The sequence below is a fragment of the Oncorhynchus keta genome, unplaced genomic scaffold (assembly GCF_023373465.1).
Source record: "Oncorhynchus keta strain PuntledgeMale-10-30-2019 unplaced genomic scaffold, Oket_V2 Un_contig_3330_pilon_pilon, whole genome shotgun sequence".
NCBI classification, from domain to species: Eukaryota; Metazoa; Chordata; class Actinopteri; order Salmoniformes; family Salmonidae; genus Oncorhynchus; species Oncorhynchus keta.
The window spans coordinates 8,466-33,083 of record NW_026287199.1 but is presented as its reverse complement, the minus strand read 5'-3'; the positions used below and the strand labels follow the sequence as shown (position 1 = coordinate 33,083).

At 49.4% G+C, this 24,618-nt stretch overlaps 1 protein-coding gene and 1 long non-coding RNA gene across 7 annotated transcripts; one reads left to right on the top strand and one right to left on the bottom strand.

Moving 5' to 3' along the window:
- Positions 1 to 11,297: 11,297 nt before the first annotated feature.
- Positions 11,298 to 12,492, top strand: LOC127923886 (uncharacterized). Of its 6 annotated transcripts, XR_008116012.1 has the most exons (5): positions 11,298 to 11,834; positions 11,880 to 11,926; positions 11,982 to 12,225; positions 12,331 to 12,366; positions 12,412 to 12,486. It is a non-coding gene; the product is annotated as an uncharacterized LOC127923886 (long non-coding RNA). The 6 variants fall into 6 exon arrangements; XR_008116013.1 differs by lacking the exon at positions 11,880 to 11,926 and having other exon boundaries at positions 12,029 to 12,225; XR_008116008.1 differs by lacking the exon at positions 11,880 to 11,926.
- Positions 12,493 to 13,471: 979 nt separating this feature from the next.
- LOC118379406 (BAG family molecular chaperone regulator 1) lies at positions 13,472 to 23,405 on the bottom strand. The gene is given in 9 exon segments (XM_052508035.1): positions 13,472 to 13,687; positions 13,835 to 13,897; positions 15,962 to 16,069; positions 21,498 to 21,611; positions 21,710 to 21,765; positions 21,768 to 21,786; positions 22,224 to 22,261; positions 22,264 to 22,353; positions 23,187 to 23,405. Coding segments are annotated over 9 exon segments (618 nt in total). The 5' UTR covers positions 23,224 to 23,405; the 3' UTR covers positions 13,472 to 13,594.
- Between the last annotated feature and the right edge of the window lie 1,213 nt (positions 23,406 to 24,618).

Here is a 24,618-nt window from a genome sequence, read left to right as displayed (position 1 = left end):
TTCTCTGACTCAGGTACAGCCTCCCACCCTGCCAACATCATGACCATCCTGTGGTTTCTCTGAACCAGGTACAGCCTCCCACCCTGCCAACATCATGACCATCCTGTGGTTTCTCTGAACCAGGTACAGCCTCCCACCCTGCCAACATCATGACCATCCTGTGGTTTCTCTGACTCAGGTACAGCCTCCCACCCTGCCAACATCACAACCATCCTGTGGTTTCTCTGACTCAGGTACAGCCTCCCACCCTGCCAACATCATGACCATCCTGTGGTTTCTCTGACTCAGGTACAGCCTCCCACCCTGCCAACATCATGACCATCCTGTGGTTTCTCTGACTCAGGTACAGCCTCCCACCCTGCCAACATCATGACCATCCTGTGGTTTCTCTGACCCAGGTACAGCCTCCCACCCTGCCAACATCACAACCATCCTGTGGTTTCTCTGAACCAGGTACAGCCTCCCACCCTGCCAACATCATGACCATCCTGTGGTTTCTCTGACCCAGGTACAGCCTCCCACCAGGTGACTGCCAACATCACAACCATCCTGTGGTTTCTCTGACTCAGGTACAGCCTCCCACCCTGCCAACATCATGACCATCCTGTGGTTTCTCTGACTCAGGTACAGCCTCCCACCCTGCCAACATCATGACCATCCTGTGGTTTCTCTGACTCAGGTACAGCCTCCCACCCTGCCAACATCACGACCATCCTGTGGTTTCTCTGACTCAGGTACAGCCTCCCACCCTGCCAACATCATGACCATCCTGTGGTTTCTCTGAACCAGGTACAGCCTCCCACCCTGCCAACATCATGACCATCCTGTGGTTTCTCTGAACCAGGGACAGCCTCCCACCCTGCCAACATCATGACCATCCTGTGGTTTCTCTGAACCAGGTACAGCCTCCCACCCTGCCAACATCATGACCATCCTGTGGTTTCTCTGACCCAGGTACAGCCTCCCACCCTGCCAACATCATGACCATCCTGTGGTTTCTCTGACTCAGGTACAGCCTCCCACCCTGCCAACATCATGACCATCCTGTGGTTTCTCTGACTCAGGTACAGCCTCCCACCCTGCCAACATCATGACCATCCTGTGGTTTCTCTGACTCAGGTACAGCCTCCCACCCTGCCAACATCATGACCATCCTGTGGTTTCTCTGAACCAGGTACAGCCTCCCACCCTGCCAACATCATGACCATCCTGTGGTTTCTCTGACTCAGGTACAGCCTCCCACCCTGCCAACATCATGACCATCCTGTGGTTTCTCTGAACCAGGTACAGCCTCCCACCCCTGCCAACATCATGACCATCCTGTGGTTTCTCTGACTCAGGTACAGCCTCCCACCCTGCCAACATCATGACCATCCTGTGGTTTCTCTGAACCAGGTACAGCCTCCCACCCTGCCAACATCATGACCATCCTGTGGTTTCTCTGACTCAGGTACAGCCTCCCACCCTGCCAACATCATCCATCCTGTGGTTTCTCTGACTCAGGTACAGCCTCCCACCCTGCCAACATCATGACCATCCTGTGGTTTCTCTGACTCAGGTACAGCCTCCCACCCTGCCAACATCATGACCATCCTGTGGTTTCTCTGACCCAGGTACAGCCTCCCACCCTGCCAACATCATGACCATCCTGTGGTTTCTCTGACTCAGGTACAGCCTCCCACCCTGCCAACATCATGACCATCCTGTGGTTTCTCTGACTCAGGTACAGCCTCCCACCCTGCCAACATCATGACCATCCTGTGGTTTCTCTGAACCAGGTACAGCCTCCCACCCTGCCAACATCATGACCATCCTGTGGTTTCTCTGAACCAGGTACAGCCTCCCACCCTGCCAACATCATGACCATCCTGTGGTTTCTCTGAACCAGGTACAGCCTCCCACCCTGCCAACATCATGACCATCCTGTGGTTTCTCTGAACCAGGACAGCCTACCCTGCCAACCTCCCCTACCCTGCCAACATCATGACCATCCCTGTGGTTTCTCTGACCAGGTACAGCCTCCCACCCTGCCAACATCATGACCATCCTGTGGTTTCTCTGACTCAGGTACAGCCTCCCACCCTGCCAACATCATGACCATCCTGTGGTTTCTCTGACTCAGGTACAGCCTCCCACCCTGCCAACATCATGACCATCCTGTGGTTTCTCTGACTCAGGTACAGCCTCCCACCCTGCCAACATCATGACCATCCTGTGGTTTCTCTGAACCAGGTACAGCCTCCCACCCTGCCAACATCATGACCATCCTTGGTTTCTCTGACTCAGGTACAGCCTCCCACCCTGCCAACATCATGACCATCCTGTGGTTTCTCTGAACCAGGTACAGCCTCCCACCCTGCCAACATCATGACCATCCTGTGGTTTCTCTGACCCAGGCACAGCCTCCCACCCTGCCAACATCATGACCATCCTGTGGTTTCTCTGACTCAGGTACAGCCTCCACCCTGCCAACATCATGACCATCCTGTGGTTTCTCTGACTCAGGTACAGCCTCCCCACCCTGCCAACATCATGACCATCCTGTGGTTTCTCTGACTCAGGTACAGCCTCCCACCCTGCCAACATCATGACCATCCTGTGGTTTCTCTGACTCCAGGTACAGCCTCCCACCCTGCCAACATCATGACCATCCTGTGGTTTCTCTGAACCAGGTACAGCCTCCCACCCTGCCAACATCATGACCATCCTGTGGTTTCTCTGACTCAGGTACAGCCTCCCACCCTGCCAACATCATGACCATCCTGTGGTTTCTCTGAACCAGGTACAGCCTCCCACCCTGCCAACATCATGACCATCCTGTGGTTTCTCTGAACCAGGTACAGCCTCCCACCCTGCCAACATCATGACCATCCTGTGGTTTCTCTGAACCAGGTCCTCCCACCCTGCCAACATCACGACCATCCTGTGGTTTCTCTGACTCAGGTACAGCCTCCCACCCTGCCAACATCATGACCATCCTGTGGTTTCTCTGAACCAGGTACAGCCTCCCACCCTGCCAACATCATGACCATCCTGTGGTTTCTCTGAACCAGGTACAGCCTCCCACCCTGCCAACATCATGACCATCCTGTGGTTTCTCTGAACCAGGTACAGCCTCCCACCCTGCCAACATCATGACCATCCTGTGGTTTCTCTGACTCAGGTACAGCCTCCCACCCTGCCAACATCATGACCATCCTGTGGTTTCTCTGACTCAGGTACAGCCTCCACCCTGCCAACATCACGACCATCCTGTGGTTTCTCTGACTCAGGTACAGCCTCCCACCCTGCCAACATCATGACCATCCTGTGGTTTCTCTGACTCAGGTACAGCCTCCCACCCTGCCAACATCACAACCATCCTGTGGTTTCTCTGAACCAGGTACAGCCTCCCACCCTGCCAACATCACAACCATCCTGTGGTTTCTCTGAACCAGGTACAGCCTCCCACCCTGCCAACATCATAACCATCCTGTGGTTTCTCTGACTCAGGTACAGCCTCCCACCCTGCCAACATCACAACCATCCTGTGGTTTCTCTGAACCAGGTACAGCCTCCCACCCTGCCAACATCACAACCATCCTGTGGTTTCTCTGACTCAGGTACAGCCTCCCACCCTGCCAACATCATGACCATCCTGTGGTTTCTCTGAACCAGGTACAGCCTCCCACCCTGCCAACATCATGACCATCCTGTGGTTTCTCTGACTCAGGTACAGCCTCCCACCCTGCCAACATCACGACCATCCTGTGGTTTCTCTGACTCAGGTACGGCCTCCCACCCTGCCAACATCATGACCATCCTGTGGTTTCTCTGACTCAGGTACAGCCTCCCAACCTCCAACATGTTAAGAACCCTCCAGAGGGCAACCTCCAACATGTTAAGAACCCTCCAGAGGGCAACCTCCAACATGTTAAGAACCCCTCCAGAGGGCAACCTCCGACGTGTTCGTTATGTGCGACCAATCACAGATCCAGAATTTGAAAAAGTAGCCTTTAACATGACCAACCAGAACAAAAACAAATTCATCGACAAAGAGGACCTGCACAACAAACTATCACGGATTACAAAGGGAAACAGCGGTGATCTGCCCAGTGACACGATCCTACCAGACTAGCTAAATGCGCCTATGCTCGCTGCGAGACAAGCAACACTGAACCATGCGTGAACACATTCTCCGTAGCTGATCTGAGTAAGACCTTTAAATAGGGATGCTGCCACCACCGTGCTTCACCGTAGGGATGCTGCCACCACCGTGCTTCACCGCAGGGATGCTGCCACCACCGTGCTTCACCGCAGGGAAGGTGCAAGGTTTCTTCCAGATGTGACACTTGGCACTCAGGCCAAATAGTTCAATCTTGGTTTCATCAGACCAGAGAATCTTGTTTCTTTAGGTGCCTTTGGCAAACTCTGTGGGCTGTCATGTGCCTTTTACTGAGGAGTGGCTTCTGTCTGGCCACTCTACCATAAAGGCCTGGTTGGTGGAGTGCTGCAGAGATGGTTGTCCTTCTGGAAGGTTCTCCCATCTCCACAGAATGACCATCAGGTTCTTGGTCACCTCCTGACCAAGGCCCTTCTCCCCCGATGGCTGGGCAGACAGCTCTAGGAAGAGTCTTGTGGCTCCAAACTTGTTCCATTTAGAATGAAGTAGGCCACTGTGTTCAATGGTGAATAATTAGTTTGGTACCTATTCCCAGATCCATGTCTCGATACTATCCTGTCTTGGGAGTTCTATGGACAATTCCTTCGACCTCATGGCTTTGTTTCCAAATCATATCCAATCAATGTAATTTACCACAGGTGAACTCCAATCAAGTTGTAGAAACAGGATGATCAATGGAAACAGGATGCACCTGAGCTCAATTTGGGGTCTCATAGCAAAGGGTCTGACTACTTAAGGTACTGAATAAATAAGGTATTTCTGTTTCTTATTTTTTATATTTTTTATAAATGAGCAAACATTTCTAAAAACCTGTTCTCGCGTTGTCATTATGGGGTAGTGTGTGTAGATTGATGAGATTCATGAGATTATTGAAATAATTTTAGAATAAGTCTGTAATGTAACAAAATGTGGAGAAGGGGAAGGGGTCTGAATACTTCCTGAATAGTCTGTATAAAGGTGTGAAAGTGAAGACAGATGTTGGATTTGTTAACCTGCTGAGTGAATGGATAGAATACACTGGACTGCATCTGAAACACCATATTCAACATGGCTGCGTTTACACAGCCAACATAATTATAATATTATTCCCACTAATTGCGTCTTTTGATCAACTAGATTAGCTATTTTGTCAAAAATTGGGGAAAAGATCAGAATTCAGCTGACTGTGTAAATGCAGCTAAAAAGTGCTGGGGCTAGTGCACTACTTTGACTAGGGTGCTGGGGGATAGTGCCCTAAATTGACCAGGGTGCTGGGGGATAGTGCCCTAAATTGACCAGGGTGCTGGGGGCTACTTTGACAAGGGTGCTGGGGGCTAGTGCCCTACTTTGACCAGGGTGCTGGGGGCTAGTGCACTACTTTGACCAGGGTGCTGGGGGCTAGTGCCCTACTTTGACCAGGGTGTTGGGGGCTAGTGCACTACTTTTGACCAGGGTGCTGGGGGCTAGTGCACTACTTTGACCAGGGTGCTGGGGCTAGTGCCCTACTTTGACCAGGGTGCTGGGGGCTAGTGCACTACTTTGACCAGGGTGCTGGGGGCTAGTGCACTACTTTGACCAGGGTGCTGGGGGCTAGTGCCCTACTTTGACCAGGGTGCTGGGGGCTAGTGCACTACTTTGACCAGGGTGCTGTGGGCTAGTGCCCTACTTTGACCAGGGTGCTGGGGGCTAGTGCACTACCTTGACCAGGGTGCTGGGGGCTAGTGCCCTACTTTGACCAGGGTGCTGGGTGCTAGTGCCCTACTTTGGCCAGGGTGCTGGGGGCTAGTGCACTACTTTGACTAGGGTGCTGGGGGATAGTGCCCTACTTTGACCAGGGTGCTGGGGGCTACTTTGACAAGGGTGCTGGGGGCTAGTGCCCTACTTTTGACCAGGGTGCTGGGGGCTAGTGCCCTACTTTGGCCAGGGTGCTGGGTGCACTACTTTTACCAGGGTGCTGGGGGCTAGTGCACTACTTTGACCAGGGTGCTGGGGGCTAGTGCACTACTTTGACCAGGGTGCTAGGGGCTGGTGCCCTACTTTGACCAGGGTGCTGGGGGCTAGTGCCCTACTTTGACCAGGGTGCTGGGATCTAGAGCACTACTTTGACCAGGGTGCTGGAGGCGATGGCCCTACTTTGACCAGGGTGCTGGGGGCTAGTGCCCTACTTTGACCAGGGTGCTGGAGGCTAGGGCCCTACTTTGACCAGGGTGTTGGGGGCTAGTGCCCTACTTTGACCAGGGTGCTGGGATCTAGTGCACTACTTTGACCAGGGTGCTGGAGGCTAGGGCCCTACTTTAACCAGGGTGCTGGGGGCTAGTGCCCTACTTTGACCAGGGTGCTGGGGGTTAGGCCCCTACTTTGACCAGGGTGCTGGGTTCTAGTGCACTACTTTGACCAGGGTGCTGGAGGCGAGGGCCCTACTTTAACCAGGGTGCTGGGGGCTAGTGCCCTACTTTGACCAGGGTGCTGGGGGCTAGTGCCCTACTTTGACCAGGGTGCTGGGGGCTAGTGCCCTACTTTGACCAGGGTGCTGGGATCTAGTGCCCTACTTTGACCAGGGTGCTGGGATCTAGTGCCCTACTTTGACCAGGGTGCTGGGGGCTAGTGCACTACTTTGACCAGGGTGCTGGGGGCTAGTGCCCTACTTTGACCAGGGTGCTGGTGCACTACCTGACCAGGGTGCTGGGGGCTAGTGCCCTACTTTGACCAGGGTGCTGGGTGCTAGTGCCCTACTTTGGCCAGGGTGCTGGGTGCACTACTTTTACCAGGGTGCTGGGGCTAGTGCACTACTTTGACCAGGGTGCTGGGGGCTAGTGCACTACTTTGACCAGGGTGCTGGAGGCTAGGGCCCTACTTTAACCAGGGTGCTGGGGGCTAGTGCCCTACATTGACCAGGGTGCTGGGGGTTAGTGCCCTACTTTGACCAGGGTGCTGGGATCTAGTGCACTACTTTGACCAGGGTGCTGGAGGCGAGGGCCCTACTTTAACCAGGGTGCTGGGGGCTAGTGCCCTACTTTGACCAGGGTGCTGGGGCGAGGGCCCTACTTTAACCAGGGTGCTGGGGGCTAGTGCCCTACTTTTGACCAGGGTGCTGGGGGCAGTGTCCTACTTTGGCCAGGGTGCTGGGTGCACTACTTTACCAGGGTGCTGGGGGCTAGTGCACTACTTGACCAGGGTGCTGGGGGCTAGTGCACTACTTTGACCAGGGTGCTGGGGGCTGGTGCCCTACTTGACCAGGGTGCTGGGGGCTAGTGCCCTACTTTGACCAGGGTGCTGGGATCTAGTGCACTACTTTGACCAGGGTGCTGGAGGCGATGGCCCTACTTTGACCAGGGTGCTGGGGGCTAGTGCCCTACTTTGACCAGGGTGCTGGAGGCTAGGGCCCTACTTTGACCAGGGTGCTGGGGGCTAGTGCCCTACTTTGACCAGGGTGCTGGGATCTAGTGCACTACTTTGACCAGGGTGCTGGAGGCTAGGGCCCTACTTTAACCAGGGTGCTGGGGCTAGTGCCCTACTTGACCAGGGTGCTGGGGGTTAGTGCCCTACTTTGACCAGGTGCTGGGTTCTAGTGCACTACTTTGACCAGGGTGCTGGAGGCGAGGGCCCTACTTTTAACCAGGGTGCTGGGGGCTAGTGCCCTACTTTGACCAGGGTGCTGGGGCTATGCCCTACTTTGACCAGGGTGCTGGGGGCTAGTGCCCTACTTTGACCAGGGTGCTGGGGGCTAGTGCACTACTTTGACCAGGGTGCTGGGGGCTAGTGCACTACTTTGACCAGGGTGCTGGGGCTAGTGCCCTACTTTGACCAGGGTGCTGGTGCACTACCTTGACCAGGGTGCTGGGGGCTAGTGCCCTACTTTGACCAGGGTGCTGGGTGCTAGTGCCCTACTTTGGCCAGGGTGCTGGGTGCACTACTTTTACCAGGGTGCTGGAGGCTAGTGCACTACTTGACCAGGGTGCTGGGGCTAGTGCCTACTTTGACCAGGGTGCTAGGGGCTGGTGCCCTACTTTGACCAGGGTGCTGGGGGCTAGTGCCCTACTTTGACCAGGGTGCTGGGATCTAGTGCACTACTTTGACCAGGGTGCTGGAGGCGATGGCCCTACTTTGACCAGGGTGCTGGGGGCTAGTGCACTACTTTGACCAGGGTGCTGGGGGCTAGTGCACTACTTTGACCAGGGTGCTAGGGGCTGGTGCCCTACTTGACCAGGGTGCTGGGGGCTAGTGCCCTACTTTGACCAGGGTGCTGGGATCTAGAGCACTACTTTGACCAGGGTGCTGGAGGCGATGGCCCTACTTTGACCAGGGTGCTGGGGGCTAGTGCCCTACTTTGACCAGGGTGCTGGAGGCTAGGGCCCTACTTTGACCAGGGTGTTGGGGGCTAGTGCCCTACTTTGACCAGGGTGCTGGGATCTAGTGCACTACTTTGACCAGGGTGCTGGAGGCTAGGGCCCTACTTTAACCAGGGTGCTGGGGGCTAGTGCCCTACTTTGACCAGGGTGCTGGGGGTTAGGGCCCTACTTTGACCAGGGTGCTGGGTTCTAGTGCACTACTTTGACCAGGGTGCTGGAGGCGAGGGCCCTACTTTAACCAGGGTGCTGGGGCTAGTGCCCTACTTTGACCAGGGTGCTGGGGGCTAGTGCCCTACTTTGACCAGGGTGCTGGGATCTAGTGCACTACTTTGACCAGGGTGCTGGAGGCTAGGGCCCTACTTTAACCAGGGTGCTGGGGCTAGTGCCCTACTTTGACCAGGGTGCTGGGGGTTAGTGCCCTACTTTGACCAGGGTGCTGGGATCTAGTGCACTACTTTGACCAGGGTGCTGGAGGCGAGGGCCCTACTTTAACCAGGGTGCTGGGGGCTAGTGCCCTACTTTGACCAGGGTGCTGGGGGCTAGTGCCCTACTTTGACCAGGGTGCTGGGGGCTAGTGCCCTACTTTGACCAGGGTGCTGGAGGCTACTTTGACCAGGGTGCTGGGGGCTAGTGCCCTACTTTTGACCAGGGTGCTGGGGGCTAGTGTCCTACTTTGGCCAGGGTGCTGGGTGCACTACTTTTACCAGGGTGCTGGGGGCTAGTGCACTACTTTGACCAGGGTGCTGGGGGCTAGTGCACTACTTTGACCAGGGTGCTAGGGGCTGGTGCCCTACTTTGACCAGGGTGCTGGGGGCTAGTGCCCTACTTTGACCAGGGTGCTGGGATCTAGTGCACTACTTTGACCAGGGTGCTGGAGGCGATGGCCCTACTTTGACCAGGGTGCTGGGGGCTAGTGCACTACTTTGACCAGGGTGCTGGAGGCTAGGGCCCTACTTTAACCAGGGTGCTGGGGGCTAGTGCCCTACTTTGACCAGGGTGCTGGGGGTTAGTGCCCTACTTTGACCAGGGTGCTGGGATCTAGTGCACTACTTTGACCAGGGTGCTGGAGGCGAGGGCCCTACTTTAACCAGGGTGCTGGGATCTAGTGCACTACTTTGACCAGGGTGCTGGAGGCGATGGCCCTACTTTGACCAGGGTGCTGGGGGCTAGTGCCCTACTTTGACCAGGGTGCTGGAGGCTAGGGCCCTACTTTGACCAGGGTGTTGGGGGCTAGTGCCCTACTTTGACCAGGGTGCTGGGATCTAGTGCACTACTTTGACCAGGTGCTGGAGGCTGCCCTACTTTAACCAGGGTGCTGGGGGCTAGTGCCCTACTTTGACCAGGGTGCTGGGGTTAGTGCCCTACTTTGACCAGGGTGCTGGGTTCTAGTGCACTACTTTGACCAGGGTGCTGGGGGCGGGCCCTACTTTAACCAGGGTGCTGGGGGCTGGTGCCCTACTTTGACCAGGGTGCTGGGGGCTAGTGCCCTACTTTGACCAGGGTGCTGGGATCTAGTGCCCTACTTTGACCAGGGTGCTGGGGCTAGTGCCCTACTTTGACCAGGGTGCTGGGGGCTAGTGCACTACTTGACCAGGGTGCTGGGGGCTAGTGCACTACTTTACCAGGGTGCCGGGGGCTATGCACTACTTTGACCAGGGTGCTTTGGGCTAGTGCCCTACTTTGACCAGGGTGCTGGGGGCTAGTGCCCTACTTTGACCAGGGTGCTGGGGGCTAGTGCCCTACTTTGACCAGGGTGCTTTGGGCTAGTGCCCTACTTGACCAGGGTGCTGGGGGCTAGTGCCCTACTTTGACCAGGGTGCTTTGGGCTAGTGCCCTACTTTGACCAGGGTGCTGGGGGCTAGTGCCCTACTTTGACCAGGGTGCTGGGGGCTAGTGCCCTACTTTGACCAGGGTGCTTTGGGCTAGTGCCCTACTTTGACCAGGGTGCTGGGGGCTAGTGCCCTACTTTGACCAGGGTGCTTTGGGCTAGTGCCCTACTTTGACCAGGGTGCTGGGGGCTAGTGCCCTACTTTGACCAGGGTGCTTTGGGCTAGTGCCCTACTTTGACCAGGGTGCTGGGGGCTAGTGCCCTACTTTGACCAGGGTGCTGGGGGCTAGTGCCCTACTTGACCAGGGTGCTGGAGGCTAGTGCCCTACTTTGACCAGGGTGCTGGGGGCTAGTGCCCTACTTTGACCAGGGTGCTTTGGGCTAGTGCCCTACTTTGACCAGGGTGCTGGGGGCTAGTGCCCTACTTTGACCAGGGTGCTTTGGGCTAGTGCCCTACTTGACCAGGGTGCTGGGGGCTAGTGCCCTACTTTGACCAGGGTGCTGGGGGCTAGTGCCCTACTTTGACCAGGGTGCTGGGGGCTAGTGCCCTACTTTGACCAGGGTGCTGGGGCTAGTGCCCTACTTTGACCAGGGTGCTGGGGGCTAGCGCCCTACTTTGACCAGGGTGCTGGGGGCTAGTGCCCTACTTTGACCAGGGTGCTGGGGGCTAGTGCACTATATTATCACAGGATACCAGTTCAGACAGACTACACAGTTTAAATCACAACAGCTTTTTATGTGAAACGACACACTATAACATGGTTCCACTAGGCAGTCAGCATCACATCCTGTCACTGGTCCGACTGACCATTAGTGACATCACATCCTGTCACTGGTCAGACTGACCATTAGTGACATCACATCCTGTCACTGGTCAGACTGACCATTAGTGACATCACATCCTGTCACTGGTCAGACTGACCATTAGTGACATCACATCCTGTCACTGGTCAGACTGACCATTAGTGACATCACATCCTGTCACTGGTCAGACTGACCATTAGTGACATCACATCCTGTCACTAGAAAGCAGTACAGAATCAGTCACCAGCTCAATATCAGCAGTCTCTTTGTGATAGCGACACGTATCAGCAAACACCACACATTTTCAAAGTCTGAAGGATTATTTCATTTTTTGGTTCTTTTACTTTTGTTAAAATATCCTACATACACAGCACCCTTTTCTTAAGTCCCTGGGGACCAAAGGCTGCAGCAGTCAGTGTTGTCTTCTCTACCCCAGCACACACACGGAGGGCTCAGTATAAGGGTACTCTGCTGCATGTTGCCATGCTAAATAAATACATTAGAACAGCTCATAAATGTCACTCCTTATTTAAGTGTCCTTGCTTTGGCCTGATAGGGCTCCCACATAGGTCTCTGTCCCAAACTAAAGCACTACGTTTGAATAGGGTTCTACTAGAGGTGTCCTCGAGCTGCTACAGGCCTGGAGAGAGATGACTCCACTAGAGGTGTCCTCGAGCTGCTACAGGCCTGGAGAGAGATGACTCCACTAGAGGTGTCCTCGAGCTGCTACAGGCCTGAGAGAGATGACTCACTAGAGGTGTCCTCGAGCTGCTACAGGTCTGGAGAGAGATGACTCCACTAGAGGTGTCCTCGAGCTGCTAGGCCTGCTACAGGCCTGGAGAGAGATGACTCACTAGAGGTGTCCTCGAGCTGCTACAGGCCTGGAGAGAGATGACTCTACTAGAGGTGTCCTCGAGCTGCTACAGGCCTGGAGAGAGATGACTCCACTAGAGGTGTCCTCGAGCTGCTACAGGCCTGGAGAGAGATGACTCCACTAGAGGTGTCCTCGAGCTGCTACAGGCCTGGAGAGAGATGACTCCACTAGGTGTCCTCGAGCTGCTACAGGTCTGGAGAGAGATGACTCTACTAGAGGTGTCCTCGAGGTGCTACAGGCCTGGAGAGAGATGACTCCACTAGAGCTGTCCTCGAGGTGCTACAGGCCTGGAGAGAGATGACTCCACTAGAGGTGTCCTCGAGCTGTCCTCGAGCTGCTACAGGCCTGGAGAGAGATGACTCTACTAGAGGTGTCCTCGAGCTGCTACAGGCCTGGAGAGATGACTCTACTAGAGGTGTCCTCGAGCTGCTACAGGCCTGGAGAGAGATGACTCTACTAGAGGTGTCCTCGAGCTGCTACAGGCCTGGAGAGATGACTCTACTAGAGGTGTCCTCGAGCTGCTACAGGCCAATCACTTTTGACAGCCCTTTGATTTAAACACAACTTTCCGCCCATCGAAGAAGAAGTCAGGAAGTGACGTTTGGGACCTGAATGCCAAAACATTCAGGACATAAAGGTCCTCAAAGTCGACCCGTTTTGCATACCCCACCATACCACGAGACATCACTGGAAAAAATGTATGGTTGAGATTGATATAATTTAAGAGCTTACAAACAGGGTTATCATACGATTTAATCATTTCTTGAAAAAATGTTTTAATAAAAATGTGGACATTATTTAATGCTTTAACATAAATTAACAAAGTGTAAACTCTTTTTCATATCTGCATGTTGTAGCTTAGACCCCATTTCACATCATCTGAGGTTGTGTTGTCCATCGGTTGAGACACAGAATGGGTGTCATACATTCTACTAGGTCAACTTTGAGCACCTTTATGTCTTCGATGTTTTGGCATTCAGGTCCCAAACGTCACTTTCTGACCTCTTCTACAATGGGTCACTACGTATGGAAGGTTTTGTTCAAATTGAAAGGGGTGCTATCAAAAGGTAATCGAAATTAAATCCCCAGATCCCAGATGGTGACTCAGTGGAGATCAGGGCAGAGACAGAGAGGTGGAGCAGCGTGGAGACCAGGGCAGAGACAGAGATGTGGAGCAGCGTGGAGACCAGGGTAGAGACAGATGTGGAGCAGCGTGGGCAGACCAGGGTAGAGACAGAGATGTGGAGCAGCGTGGAGACCAGGGACAGAGACAGAGATGTGGAGCAGCGTGGAGACCAGGGCAGAGACAGAGATGTGGAGCAGCGTGGAGACCAGGGCAGAGACAGAGATGTGGGCAGCGTGGAGAACAGGGCAGAGACAGAGATGTGGGAGCAGCGTGAGAGACCAGGGACAGAGATGTGGAGCAGCAGAGATGTGAGACCAGGGACAGAGACAGAGATGTGGAGCAGCGTGAGACCAGGGCAGAGATGTGGAGCAGCGTGGAGACCAGGGACAGAGACAGATGTGGAGCAGCGTGGAGATGGACATGACAGCAGATCCCAGATGGTGACCCAGTAGATCTCTGTGAACTAGTAGATCTAAGAATCTGCCAGGGCCAGGTTCTTAGACTGGATCTTAGCCAAGTGGTCTAGAATCCCTGCTTCAATCTTGTCACACTGAGCCAGGAATCCCTGGAGGAGGAACAGGAAGAGGAGACAGCAGTTGTTCTTAGATCATCGTAGTAATAAAAAACTAGTAACAACTTATTAACAGCATGGTTTTACATTACTCAAGTGGAACAAGGACTCAGAGTTCATCAGAAATGAAAACAGACTCACCTGAACTGTTTTTACTAGACCCTTTTTCTTCATCCGACAGTCACCAAAGTTCTCTGGTAAAGTCTGTTAACACGACACAGTTGTTTTAGTGGTTACAGAGTAAGCTGTGATAAGACCAGCAGCTCGGGATTCTCTACTCAACCAATCTGTGTTACCATAGAGTCCACCTGACTAGAACTACATGTGCTTGTTAATAAGGTTGTGTTACCATAGAGTCCACCTGCTTTAGGAGCAGTACTAAGGAGGGTTAAGGGGACCAGTACTAAGTGTAGGAGGGTTAAGGGGACCAGTACGAAGTGTAGGAGGGTTAAGGGGACCAGTACTAAGTGTAGGAGGGTTAAGGGACCAGTACTAAGTGTAGGAGGGTTAAGGGGACCAGCACTAAGTGTAGGAGGGTTAGGGGGACCAGCACTAAGTGTAGGAGGGTTAAGTGGACCAGCACTAAGTGTAGGAGGGTTAAGAGGACCAGCACTAAGTGTAGGAGGGTTAAGAGGACCAGCACTAAGTGTAGGAGGGTTAAGTGTAGGAGGGTTAGAGGGACCAGCACTAAGTGTAGGAGGGTTAAGTGGACCAGCACTAAGTGTAGGAGAGTTAAGGGGGACCAGCACTAAGTTTAGGAGGGTTAAGGGGACCAGTACTAAATGTAGGAGGGTTAAGGGACCAGTACTAAGTGTAGGAGGGTTAAGGGGACCAGTACGAAGTGTAGGAGGGTTAAGGGGACCAGTACTAAGTGTAGGAGGGTTAGGGGACCAGTACTAAGTGTATGAGGGTTAAGGGGACCAGTACTAAGTGTAGGAGGGTTAAGGGACCAGTACGAAGTGTAGGAGGGTTAAGAGGACCAGTACGAAGTGTAGGAGGGTTAAGTGTAGGAGGGTTAAGGGGACCAGCACTAAGTGTAGGAGGGTTAAGGGACCAGTACTAAGTGTAGGAGGGTTAAGTGTAGGAGGGTTAGGGGACCATCACTAGGTGTAGGAGGGTTAAGGGGACCAGTACGAAGTGTAGGAGGGTTAAGTGTAGGTGGGTTAGGGGGACCATCACTAGGTGTAGGAGGGTTAAGGGGACCAGTACTAAGTGTAGGAGGGTTAAGTGTAGGAGGGTTAAGTGTAGGAGGGGTAAGGGGACCAGTACGAAGTGTAGGAGGGTTAAGTGTAGGAGGGTTAGGGGACCATCACTAGGTGTAGGAGGGTTAAGGGGACCAGTACGAAGTGTAGGAGGGTTAAGTGTAGGTGGGTTAGGGGGACCATCACTAGGTGTAGGAGGGTTAAGGGGACCAGTACGAAGTGTAGGAGGGTTAAGTGTAGTAGGGTTAAGTGTAGGAGGGTTAAGGGGACCAGTACGAAGTGTAGGAGGGTTAAGTGTAGGAGGGTTAGGGGGACCATCACTAGGTGTAGGAGGGTTAAGGGGACCAGTACGAAGTGTAGGAGGGTTAAGTGTAGGAGGGTTAGGGGACCAGCACTAAGTGTAGGAGGGTTAAGGGGACCAGTACTAAGTGTAGGAGGGTTAAGGGGACCAGTACTAAGTGTAGGAGGGTTAAGGGGACCAGTACTAAGTGTAGGAGGGTTAAGTGTAGGAGGGTTAAGGGGACCAGTACGAAGTGTAGGAGGGTTAAGGGGACCAGTACTAAGTGTAGGAGGGTTATGGACCAGTACTAAGTGTAGGAGGGTTATGTAGGAGGGTTAAGGGGACCAGTACTAAGTGTAGGAGGGTTAAGTGTAGGAGGGTTAAGGGGACCAGTACGAAGTGTAGGAGGGTTAAGGGGACCAGTACTAAGTGTAGGAGGGTTAAGTGTAGGAGGGTTAAGGGGACCAGTACTAGGTGTAGGAGGGTTAAGGGGGACCAGTACGAAGTGTAGGAGGGTTAAGTGTAGGAGGGTTAAGTGTAGGAGGGTTAAGTGTAGGAGGGTTAGGGGGACCAGCACTAGGTGTAGGAGGGTTAAGGGGACCAGTACGAAGTGTAGGAGGGTTAAGTGTAGGAGGGTTAAGTGTAGGAGGGTTAGGGGGACCAGCACTAGGTGTAGGAGGGTTAAGGGGACCAGTACGAAGTGTAGGAGGGTTAAGTGTAGGAGGGTTAAGTGTAGGAGGGTTAGGGGGACCAGCACTAGGTGTAGGAGGGTTAGGGCTGTGTTACCATAGAGTCCACCTGCTCTAGAATCTTCATGAACTGTTCAGATGCCACCTTCACTCTTTGGTCCAGTCTCCCCAGCGCCTCAGCCTGCAGGTCTTTAGCTAGGAACCCCTATAGAACAACAGTAACAGGAAAGTACAAAGAAAAGCTATCTCCTGTGTACATGTAATGTGTAGATACTGTGTGGGTGCTGACAAGTGCAGGCTCTTGCTTCACTCTCTCCGGGCATTATCTGTGCTAACACTACTGCTGGGTCTCAGTTTGGTAAGGATGTTGAACCAGGACCATACCAGTAATACTCCTTAGTATTGTGGCAAGGACACAAACACGATGCGGATTTAACTTGTCTAGGAAACAAACATCATAGAGTCACATGTATTTATTTTCTAAGCTATAGCACACAATATTTTACATAGCAAGAGTTGTGTGCTTCCTGGTTTAGTATCATCACAGTCCTAGTATATATTCACATGTAAAGTGCCTTTGGAAAGTATTCTTCCTTACTCGGCTTATTCCACATTTTGTTGTGTTTCAGCCTGAATGGATTCAATCTTTTTTCTACACATAATACCCTATAATGACAAAGTGAAAACATGTTTTTAGACATTTTTAGAAATGTATTCAAAATTAAATACAGAAATATTTAATTTACTTTGTAGAATCACCTTTTGCAGTGATTACAACTGTGAGTCTTTCTGGGTAAGTCTCTAAGAGCTGTGAGTCTTTCTGGGTGAGTCTCTAAGAGCTTTGCACACCTGGATTTTACAATATTTGCCCATTCATCTTTAAATTCTTCAAACTCTGACAAGTTGATTGCTGATCATTCAAGTCTTGTCATATTTTTTTATAGCTGATTTATGTCAAAACTATAACTAGGCCACTCAGGAACATTCCATGAGGTCTGCACAACGCATCACCGGGGGCAAACTACCTGCCCTCCAGGACACCTACACCACCCGATGTTACAGGAAGGCCAAAAAGATCATCAAGGACAACAACCACCCGAGCCACTATCTGTTCACCCCGCTATCATCCAGAAGGCGAGGTCAGTACAGGTGCATCAAAGCTGGGACCGAGAGACTGAAAAACAGCTTCTATCTCAAGGCCATCAGACTGTTAAACAGCCACCACTAATATTGAGTGGCTGCTGCCAACACACTGACTCAACTCCAGCCACTTTAATAATGGGAATTGATGGAAATTGATGTCAAATATATCACTAGCCACTTTAAACAATGCTACTTAATATAATATTTACATACCCTACATTACTCATCTCATATGTACAGTGCCGTGCGAAAGTATTCGGCCCCCTTGAACTTTGAGACCTTTTGCCAAATTTCAAGCTTCAAACATAAAGATATAAAACTGTATTTTTTTTGTGAAGAATCAACAACAAGTGGGACACAATCATGAAGTGGAACGACATTTATTGGATATTTCAAACTTTTTTAACAAATCAAAACTGAAAAATTGGGCGTGCAAAATTATTCAGCCCCTTTACTTTCAGTGCAGCAAACTCTCTCCAGAAGTTCAGTGAGGATCTCTGAATGATCCAATGTTGACCTAAATGACTAATGATGATAAATACAATACACCTGTGTGTAATCAAGTCTCCGTATAAATGCACCTGCACTGTGATAGTCTCAGTGGTCCGTTAAAAGCACAGAGAGCATCATGAAGAACAAGGAACACACCAGGCAGGTCCGAGATACTGTTGTGAAGAAGTTTAAAGCCAGATTTGGATACAAAAAGATTTCCCAAGCTTTAAACATCCCAAAGAGCACTGTGAAAGCAATACTATTGAAATGGAAGGAGTATCAGACCACTGCAAATCTACCAAGACCTGGCCGTCCCTCTAAACCTTCAGCTCATACAAGGAGAAGACTGATCAGAGATGCAGCCAAGAGGCCCATGATCACTCTGGATGAACTGCAGAGATCTACAGCTGAGGTGGGAGACTCTGTCCATAGGACAACAATCAGTCGTATATTGCACAAATCTGGCCCTTATGGAAGAGTGGCAAGAAGAAAGCCATTTCTTAAAGATATCCATAAAAAGTGTTGTTTAAAGTTTGCCACAAGCCACCTGGGAGACACACCAAACATGTGGAAGAAGGTGCTCTGGTCAGATGAAACCAAAATGTAACTTTTTGGCAACAATGCAAAACGTTATGTTTGGCGTAAAAAGCAACACAGCTCATCACCCTGAACACACCATCCCCACTGTCAAACATGGTGGTGGCAGCATCATGGTTTGGGCCTGCTTTTCTTCAGCAGGGACAGGGAAGATGGTTAAAATTGATGGGAAGATGGATGGAGCCAAATACAGGACCATTCTGGAAAAACCTGATGGAGTCTGCAAAAGACCTGAGACTGGGACGGAGATTTGTCTTCCAACAAGACAATGATCCAAAACATAAAGCAAAATCTACAATGGAATGGTTCAAAAATAAACATATCCAGGTGTTAGAATGGCAAAGTCAATGTCCAGACCTGAATTCAATCGAGAATCTGTGGAAAGAACTGAAAACTGCTGTTCACAAATGCTCTCCATCCAACCTCACTGAGCTCGAGCTGTTTTGCAAGGAGGAATGGGTAATAATGTCAGTCTCTTGATGTGCAAAACTGATAGAGACATACCCCAAGCGACTTACAGCTGTAATCGCAGCAAAAGGTGGCGCTACAAAGTATTAACTTAAGGGGGCTGAATAATTTTGCACGCCCAATTTTCAGTTTTTGATTTGTTAAAAACGTTTGAAATATCCAATAAATGTTGTTCCACTTCATGATTGTGTCCCACTTGTTGTTGTTGATTCTTCACAAAAAAATACAGTTTTATATCTTTATGTTTGAAGCCTGAAATGTGGCAAAAGGTCGCAAAGTTCAAGGGGGCAGAATACTTTCGCAAGGCACTGTATATGCATATACTGTACTCTATATCATCTACTGCATCTTTATGTAATACATGTATCACTGGCCACTTTAACTATGCCACTTTGTTTACATACTCATCTCATATGTATATACTGTACTCTATATCATCTCATATGTATATGTATATACTGTACTCTATATCATCTACTGCATCCTTATGTAATACTGCATCCTTGCCATGTAATACATGTATCACTAGCCACTTTAACTATGCCACTTTGTTTACATACTCATCTCATATGTATATACTGTACTCTATATCATCTACTGCATCTTTATGTAATACATGTATCACTAGCCACTTGAACTATGCCACTTTGTTTACATACTCATCTCATATGTATATACTGTACTCTATATCATCTACTGCATCCTTATGTAATACATGTATCACTAGCCACTTTAAACTATGCCACTATGTTTACATACTCATCTCATATGTATATACTGTACTCTATCATCTACTGCATCTTTATGTAATACATGTATCACTAGCCACTTGAACTATGCCACTTTGTTTACATACTCATCTCATATGTATATACTGTACTCTATATCATCTACTGCATCCTTATGTAATACATGTATCACTAGCCACTTTAACTATGCCACTTTGTTTACATACTCATCTCATATGTATATACTGTACTCTATATCATCTACTGCATCTTTATGTAATACATGTATCACTAGCCACTTGAACTATGCCACTTTGTTTACATACTCATCTCATATGTATATGTATATACTGTACTCTATATCATCTACTGCATCCTTATGTAATACATGTATCACTAGCCACTTTAAACTATGCCACTATGTTTACATACTCATCTCATATGTATATACTGTACTCGATACCATCTACTGTATCTTGCCTATGCTGCTCTGTACCATCACTCATTCATATATCTTTATGTACATATTCTTTATCCCTTTGCACTTGTGTGTGTATAAGGTAGTAGTTGTGGAATTGTTAGGTTAGATTACTCGTTGGTTATTACTGCATTGTCGGAACTAGAAGCACAAGCATTTCGCTACTCGCATTAACATCTGCTAACCATGTGTATGAGGACCATTAACATCTGCTAACCATGTGTATGAGGACCATTAACATCTGCTAACCGTGTGTGTGACAAATAAATTTGATTTGATAAGCAACTCCGGTGTAGATTTGTCTTTGTCTTTTAGGTTGTTGTCCTGCTGAAAGGTGAATGTCAACCATGGCCTATTACTTTAGTGCCTTGTTGCAAACAGGATGCATGTGTGGAATATCCTTCTTTTCACTCTGTCAATTAGGTTGTTAATATTGTGGAGTAACTAATGTTGTTGATCCATCCTTAGTTTTCTCCTGTCACAGCCATTAAACTCTGTAACTGTGTCATTGGCCTCAAGGTGAAATCCCTGATCGGTTTCCTTCATCTCCAGCAACTGAGTTAGGAAGGACACCTGTATCTTTGTAGTGTTACATTCTGGGTTAAACTTGGAACACAGTATACTCAGAAGTATAGTATCTGAGGAGGACGGAGACTGGTTTTTACATCAGAAGTCAACGGTTATCGGTTACGGGTGGAGATCTTTGGATTAGGCATCAAGGGGCTGAGGTCAGATCCTTAAGGGAGAAACAATGGTTTGTTACCCCATCACTTCCTCTTCCTGTCGAACCATAATAGATGTACAGATTGGAGAGAAGGAGGAGGGCCTAAATTAGAGTATATATATACTTGTGGTGGTGGAAACATGGTTTGTTACCCCATCACTTCCTCTTCCTGTCGAACCATAATAGATGTACAGATTGGAGAGAAGGAGGAGGGCCTAAATTAGAGAGTATATATATATACTTGTGGTGGTGGAAACATGGTTTGTTACCCCATCACTTCCTCTTCCTGTCGAACCATAATAGATGTACAGATTGGAGAGAAGGAGGAGGGCCTAAATTAGAGTATATATATATACTTGTGGTGGTGGTGGAAACATATTTTTGTCTAATGCAGCTGCATTGATCCTCTGGGAAGAATTCAACTTGGTTAAGCTTTCATAGTGTCCTTTGAGTTATTTACTGTGAATTAGAACCTAACAGTGGTGACTGGGTGTGTTGATACACCATCCAAAGTGTAGTTAATAACTTCACCATGTTCAAAGGGATATTCAAGAACTGCTTTTTATTTGATTTTTAACACATCTACCAATAGGTGCCCTTCTTTGCGAGGCACTGAAAACCTCCCTGGTCACTGTGGTTGAATTTGTGCTTGAAATTCACTCCTCGATTGAGGGAACTTTTATTTATTTAGGCAAGTCAGTTAAGAACAAATTCTTATTTACAATGACGGCCTACAGATGTGTGGGGTACAGAGATGGGGTAGTCATTAAAACTCCTGAACTTATTTACGCTTATTATTGACTCAAGACATTTCAGCTTTAAACATTTTTATCAATTAAAAAATATTCTACAAACTAAATGTAACTTTGCCATGGGAGTATTGTGTAGATCAGTGACACGAAATCTTAAGTAAATACATTTTAACTTCGGTCTGTAACAACAAAAATGTGGAAAAGGTGAAGGCAATGTATATAATATGTAGATATAAAGTATCAGAACATACATTCTTCAGGCCTGTCAGCTCTCCATCCACCTTCTCCAGTTTCTTAGCCGTCTGTTCTACTGACTTCTCAATGTCCTTCAACTTCTTCAGCTCAGACTCCTCCTCTGGGCTGTTCTGAGAGGAGACAACACACGGGTATTCAAACCATTTTAGGAACAAATTATTAAAAACAAATATGTGAGTGCCAGTCAGCAGAACTAGGAAGGTCTTACCCTCTTTCCAATCATCATGAGTTTACATCCCTGTTTGATTCCAAAGCTGGACAGACTCTCTCCATCTCCTTCAGTGACTTCCCCTGAAACAACAGGACAGCATCATTTTGGGGCTTGAACCAGCTACCCTGTGGTTAGAGGTGAGTGCAATATACTACACCCTGTGCCATACAGTCCAGTCCTCTTGGCAGAGGCTGAACCAGCTACCCTGTGGTTAGAGGTGAGTGCAATATACTACACCCTGTGCCATACAGTCCAGACCTCTTGGCAGAGGCTGAACCAGCTACCCTGTGGTTAGAGCATTTCACTGTTAGTCTACACCTGTTGTTACCAAGGACCCATCAGTCAGCATTTCACTGTTAGTCTACACCTGTTGTTTACCAAGGACCCAGTCAGTCAGCATTTCACTGTTAGTCTACACCTGTTGTTTACCAAGGACCCATCAGTCAGCATTTCACTGTTAGTCTACACCTGCTGTTTACAGAGCATGTGACATAACATTTTGATTTGTTACTCTACCTTTAAAGATGAGTTTCTGTGCAGGCATCGGGACCCGGTAACCTGAACCAGAGCATCAGAAAGGTCCTTCAGTATCGGTTCGTTCCCGTCCAGCCCCGTTACCGTGATGCTGTGCTTCGTAGAACCTGCATGAGGTGAATTAGATGCAGAGTACTTTCATATAGCGGCTACATCAGAGACATTAGCCAGCTACACATCTCAGTAACTGATCGGTGCTTTTAGCAACATACACTAGTGTTGCATTCAATTGTATTGGTTTGCACAAAACAGTCCATGGGAAGCCAGATGTTAAATACAACTCCATTTAGGACGGTTTTGTCATTATGACCGGGGCAGTTGAGACAAAATATCATATTATTAAACTGACTTCCAAACGTAGGTCTGTTGTAGACCCACTTCCTCTCTGTTTACGTCAAATGAAGAGTCGTGTGGACGAACAGGGAATAACCTGCGGGGGGCTTTGGGTAACGTTACGCAGAGAGGTGGTGGGTCTACAACAGACCAGAACGTGTTTCATAACACGACCGGTCTTAAATTCAACACTTTTAATGACCGACCGTCCTGCCAACCCATCGACAGACGGTACATTCAAATTAAAATCGTATTGATGCCGCGTTCAGATGCCAGTCGGAACTACGGAACTACGGAAACGTGTATTCAGAGTTTCCTAGTTCCGTCTAGCATGTGAACTGACGCATTAACATCTGGCTTCCCAAAGACTGTTTTGGTGCAATCCAATACATTTTAAAGCAAGACTAGTGTACATAAATACATCAGCATTTCAAAAGCACCTAGCAACGTATCTGACAACTACCTGGCTAACTAACATCTCCTGCTGCGTGTAGCCAGCCAGCCCGGAGACTCCGACTACAGGCACCATCTCTTTGTCTTCCTTTTACGGGGTAATTAATATACATTAAACAAGCTGCAACATTCAAAGCAACGTGGTTGACTTTACCGTAAGCAACAGTGACCGTGACTGTATTCTCCGCCATTTCTGTGTAGCATGAGTGAAACCGCAAGAGGCCAGGGTTCCGGTTGGAAAGCACGCCATCCCATGAACACGGAGGGGACTGGCGGTACTGCAGCTTCACAGACGCTGTTTGGGTTGAGAAGGGTTACGGGCCCAACCCATACACAACCAATCAGTCGATATCATCGAGAACGATCATCAGAAACTACGCGACATGAATCAGACAGTGAAAAAAGTAACATGAAAAGACAAAAAAAAAAACGACAACTGAACAGCCATAGTTCTCGATTATATCGATTGATTGGTATTGAATGGGGTGGCCGGTCATAGCCGGATGTACCGTGGCTCAGGTTAAATCAAATCACATTTTATACACATGGTTCGCAGATGTTAATGTGAGTGAAGCAAAATGCTTCTGCTTCTAGTTCCGACAGTGCAGTAATAACCAACAAGTAATCTAACAATTCCTCAACAACTACCTAATACACACAAATATTAAGGGATGGAATAAGAATATGTACATATAAATATATGGATGACCCGAACGGCACAGGCAAGATGCAGTAGATGGTATAAAATACAGTATATACATGTGAGATGAGTAATGTAAGATATGTAAACATTATTAAAGTGACATTATTTAAAGAGACTAGTGATCCATTTCTTTAAGTGGCTGGGGTGTGAGTCTGTATGTTGGCAGCAGCCTCTCTGTGTTAGTGATGGCTGTTTAACAGTCTGATGGCCTTGAGATAGAAGCTGTTTTTCAGTCTCTCGGTCCCAGCTTTGATGCACCTGTACCGACCTCGCCTTCTGGATGATAGCGGGGTGAACAGGCAGTGGCTCGGGTGGTTGTTGACCTACTTCAGGCCAACAACCTGAAAGGATGGGCCACCACCCTCGTTCTCCACTATTTAAATCTACAGTATTTAGTCCTACTTCAGGCCAACAACCTGAAAGGATGGGCCACCACCCTCGTTCTCCACTATTTAAATCTACAGTATTTAGTCCTACTTCAGGCCAACAACCTGAAAGGATGGGCCACCACCCTCGTTCTCCACTATTTAAATCTACAGTATTTAGTCCTACTTCAGGCCAACAACCTGAAAGGATGGGCCACCACCCTCGTTCTCCACTATTTAAATCTACAGTATTTAGTCCTACTTCAGGCCAACAACCTCATTCTCCACTATTTAAATCTACAGTATTTAGTCCTACTTCAGGCCAACAACCTGAAAGGATGGGCCACCACCCTCATTCTCCACTATTTAAATCTACAGTATTTAGTCCTACTTCAGGCCAACAACCTGAAAGGATGGGCCACCACCCTCATTCTCCACTATTTAAATCTACAGTATTTAGTCCTACTTCAGGCCAACAACCTGAAATGATGGGCCACCACCCTCGTTCTCCACTATTT